The 3,876-nt window shown below is 36.5% G+C and overlaps 1 protein-coding gene across 1 annotated transcript; it reads right to left on the bottom strand.

Moving 5' to 3' along the window:
- Window positions 1–1,492: 1,492 nt before the first annotated feature.
- LOC107833461 (uncharacterized) lies at window positions 1,493–3,303 on the bottom strand. The gene is made up of 4 exons (XM_016662815.1): window positions 3,074–3,303; window positions 2,854–2,922; window positions 2,395–2,541; window positions 1,493–1,713 (listed from the first exon to the last, which is right to left on the bottom strand). The coding sequence occupies exons 1-4, from the start codon at window positions 3,281–3,283 to the stop codon at window positions 1,504–1,506; spliced, it is 636 nt and encodes a 211-aa protein (XP_016518301.1). The 5' UTR covers window positions 3,284–3,303; the 3' UTR covers window positions 1,493–1,503.
- Between the last annotated feature and the right edge of the window lie 573 nt (window positions 3,304–3,876).

Raw genomic sequence — 3,876 nt, 5'->3', positions numbered from 1 at the left:
CAAAATGTTATGGTTTTACGGCTAATTAAAATCAGCTGACGGATTTAAAGGGGCGTGTCCATTTAAATGCCCTGTCATCAAATACGCGTATAAAAAGCGAATTTTCAGTCGCCTGACCGAAAATGTTCGGTATGACTTGACACAGAAGACTCTTAACTTTGGATACTTGACAATATTGGCTTTGTAACCTCACTTCAGGGTCGAAATTCACCTGAAACCCCCTCCCATGCTTTCTGAATGAGTTTTTAGCAGCTCTGAATGAGGTGCTAACGACGGCGCTTTCCTGCTTCAAAGATCACTCGAGCCAAGCTGATCTCCCCCCTATCTTCCTGCTTCGTGTGTGGAAGCTAAAAGCAAAATGGTGCGGAGGGGGATTTCTCCAACCTGGCTTTGTGCAGAAAACCCACGCTTTAGGAACTGATAAAAGTGGCATTTTTCATTGTGATCTCTTACTTTATAGTAGAATTTATATCATTTTATTGCTTTGAGCGAGGAATCTTAAGTTTTGATACGGTAGGGAAACATCTTGCTCCAATTTAGTCTGATTTGTGCGTGATTTCGTCACAATGTGACGAGTCATAGAAAGAGCTGTCAGTTATTACACAGTGCACAATGGCACATATATATGGTGTAAATGTCATGACCAAAGTTTATGTTGTATGAAGAAAGTCATTCAATTGTAATCACCAATTTAATTTGAACAGATTCCCAGTTGAGAAAACACACGTGTTACAGATATTTAGAAATGTGCCAAAATTACCCCTACGCCTGGGAATTTCTCACTAACACCTTGCTAAAATAAGCAAAAAAACTCAACTGATTGAGTCCAAATTTGGTTAACTTTTATACAACATGTAGATTTAAAAGTCTAAACTACTTATTTGTGTTAAAAATAATATTTTAGTAGTGTTTTGTAATATTTATTTATAAAGAACTTTTGGCAAGGTGAAAAAAAAGCTAAATTTATTATATTCTATCACTAATAATTCAGGCAGGGTAAAAGCTACAATAGTGCTGACACCAGAAAACCATTCTTTGATATCTTACCTTTACAGAGGTACCAAAAGTTTGCACGTAAATCTGATAACTGTGAGGCTATTAGTGATTTATTTTTGTATGTTTTTGTCAAGTGGAAATTCATTTTACCCCCTCTAGGGCCGTAGGAGTTAAGGATATTTAAAACAGGCAGATAACGCTGTGAATTAACAAATGGAAAAGGGATATGATTAAATTTCATCATACTCCTTTTCAGACTCACAATTATTGAATAAGTGGAGGATTTCCATGTATTTGAGAATGTTTATTTGATTAGCTATAAAAAAGAAAGCAAAAAATTTGTAAAAAGGCCTGAAATAGATAAATTAAAAGGCCTGAAAGTTCAAAAGTGAAACACAACAAACAACATTAAAAAGGAAAACCAGAGATTAGTAAAACAAATTAAATAGTTTAAAAAAGTTGAACAATGAAACAGAAAAAAAACATTTTTTTGTGTATAAATTGAAATTATTTTTTGATTATGTTTTTGATCTCATGTCCATGGATTTCCATATCCACCACAATGTTTCCCTCTTCCAGCAACATGTCAAAAGGCTGCCACATCTCTGCTGCAATCCTGACGATTTCATCACTATCCAGGAGGACCTGTTTGACATTTGGGTCTTCCGTGTCCATGACACCGATGACTACAGCTGCTTTCTTGTCCACTTTTTTTTCCTGTTAATACAGTACAAAAATATAGTATTTTATTTTAGAAATATAATCAGGTTTGTGAGTTTTCATGTTGTCATCTAAAAACGAGAACAAAAAAAAATAAAACAAACACCAAGGCTAAATGTCAAATAACAGTAGCAACTTGCTTGATCTTTTGTTATATGCAATTTACTTCTGTTTTACGTTTTTTAAATCCAAGATAATTTGTTTTGTGCATTTCAGCAATCATGAAGTTCAAAGTGCTTTATATAGTAAAATGTCATACAGTCAGCAACTGTAAATCAAGCAACAACAACAATAAACATGACATTTTGTCACACACCATCATCAAAAACATTAACATTGTGGACGTTGGTTCCAGACCTGTGGTGCATTTATGTTAATTGTTGTTACTCCTTTATGTAAGTCTTCCTTTGGTAATGCATAATAGACTTGAGTCAGAAAATATTGAATGGTTAACAGGATATTAAAATATATAATGAGCCATTCCATAATTTTGAAGTTGACAAAAAATTGCAAGGTTAGCTCTGAGCAGTGGCACTTTTCACACTTTGTGTATATCTCCAAAGTTTACCAAATAATTTAAATTAGAATGCTTCAAATGTAAAAGATATGCACATTTCAGTTAAAACGTCTAAATCAACTTAAAATTAGAATAATTTACTTCTTCAGGAATTGACATACCTGTATTGTGGTAAATGCAGTGCTCTGCAGCTGTAGCCCGTAGCCTGAATCCTGGCACCGAACATGTGTCACTGTCACTTGTTGGCCAATGGCCAGTTCAGTCAGGATTGCCTCCCTCCAAAGGGATATTGACATTGTGCAGCTGCCCTGTAATTCAAGAATTATTGCCAAATTAGAGATTTATCCAAGAGTTCTCAAAAAGTCAACAAACAAAACCCACCAATCGACCTTTTCTGACCACACGCTGCACAATTAACATGCAAGCTGGTTCATGACACAAAAGCTGGTTTTGTGTCATGAACTTGACACACACACACACAGACGTGTACATATATATATATATCTGACATTTAATGGCAAATGGCCTTAGGCACTTACCTTTCTTTATCCAAATATTATTTGTTTTTAAAAGAAATGACTACTGCAGCTTTGAACAAGTCTTAAAACAAGCTATTATACCTCTTTCAGCTGCACTGTCCGTATTGGCACGTTCATTTTTCCTGATGTGACCAGCCTGACTGCAGCAAACTGAGAAGTACAAAGAAAAGTACTTTTAGAGTTCACAGATTGTTCTGTAATGGGGCCTTTCATGTTATCTTGTACCCAGTTGAGATTTACAGTTAGCCAATTAAGTCTTCTCTTATGGAAAAAATTATAAAAAATATAAGAAAAATCATACCTCCACAATTTCACCTTGCACCGTCATCAGCCCTTTAACCTCCGGTGCTTTCTCCAGAAGCGTCAGTGGTGCTGGTGGGTTGATAATGTCCTCTGCTTTCTGGAGAATGTCTGATGTGCAGTGCACTTTGGGCCCTTTGTAAAACTGTGTGGCTGGCGTCACATTGAGCATGAGGGGGGGCTCTGATCCCCTCAGGGTGTAACCCCTCATAACATACGATTGTCCTTCAGAAAAGGTTTTTGAGTATTTCTCAAAAATGACTAATTTTGCAACTGTTTTGCCATCAGTTACAGTTATAATTTGGTTTTTCTTTTTTTTAAGGGCCTTTGCTCTTCCATCTGTTACAGCCCAGCTAATCACTTTCTCTTCTTCTCTTATTTTTATTATGCATATATTTAAAGGTGGTGGTCTGTAGAATGGTGATTGTTGACGGTTTGTTATGTTAGTTAGAGCCATCCTAGGGGGAAATAAAGGACAGAAACAAAATGTCAATATTACAAACCCCATCAACAGTCAACAGTGTCACCTCCTCAGCCCCACACTTTAATGGGGCAAAGGACACACATTAAAGCGAAGAAGCTGTTTACCACCCAATAAACAGCAGGTTGAACCATAATCTTAACCGGCTGTTTACCTGCAAACGATTATTCAATGGCTGGCCAACCGTTTTTTCCCCCGAAGAAGTCACAGTTAGGCTTAACGACTGTTAATACACGGGCAATCTGTTTAACTATTGGGTAGTTTAACCTCCGCCCATGATGCTTTAACGGCAAATGTTAAACCAACCATTTCCATGTCCTCAT

This window comes from Poecilia formosa, unplaced genomic scaffold (assembly GCF_000485575.1).
Source record: "Poecilia formosa unplaced genomic scaffold, Poecilia_formosa-5.1.2 Scaffold391, whole genome shotgun sequence".
Classification (NCBI taxonomy): domain Eukaryota; kingdom Metazoa; phylum Chordata; class Actinopteri; order Cyprinodontiformes; family Poeciliidae; genus Poecilia; species Poecilia formosa.
The sequence above is the reverse complement of the archived record's forward strand: the minus strand, read 5'-3'. Positions and strand labels throughout refer to the sequence as shown.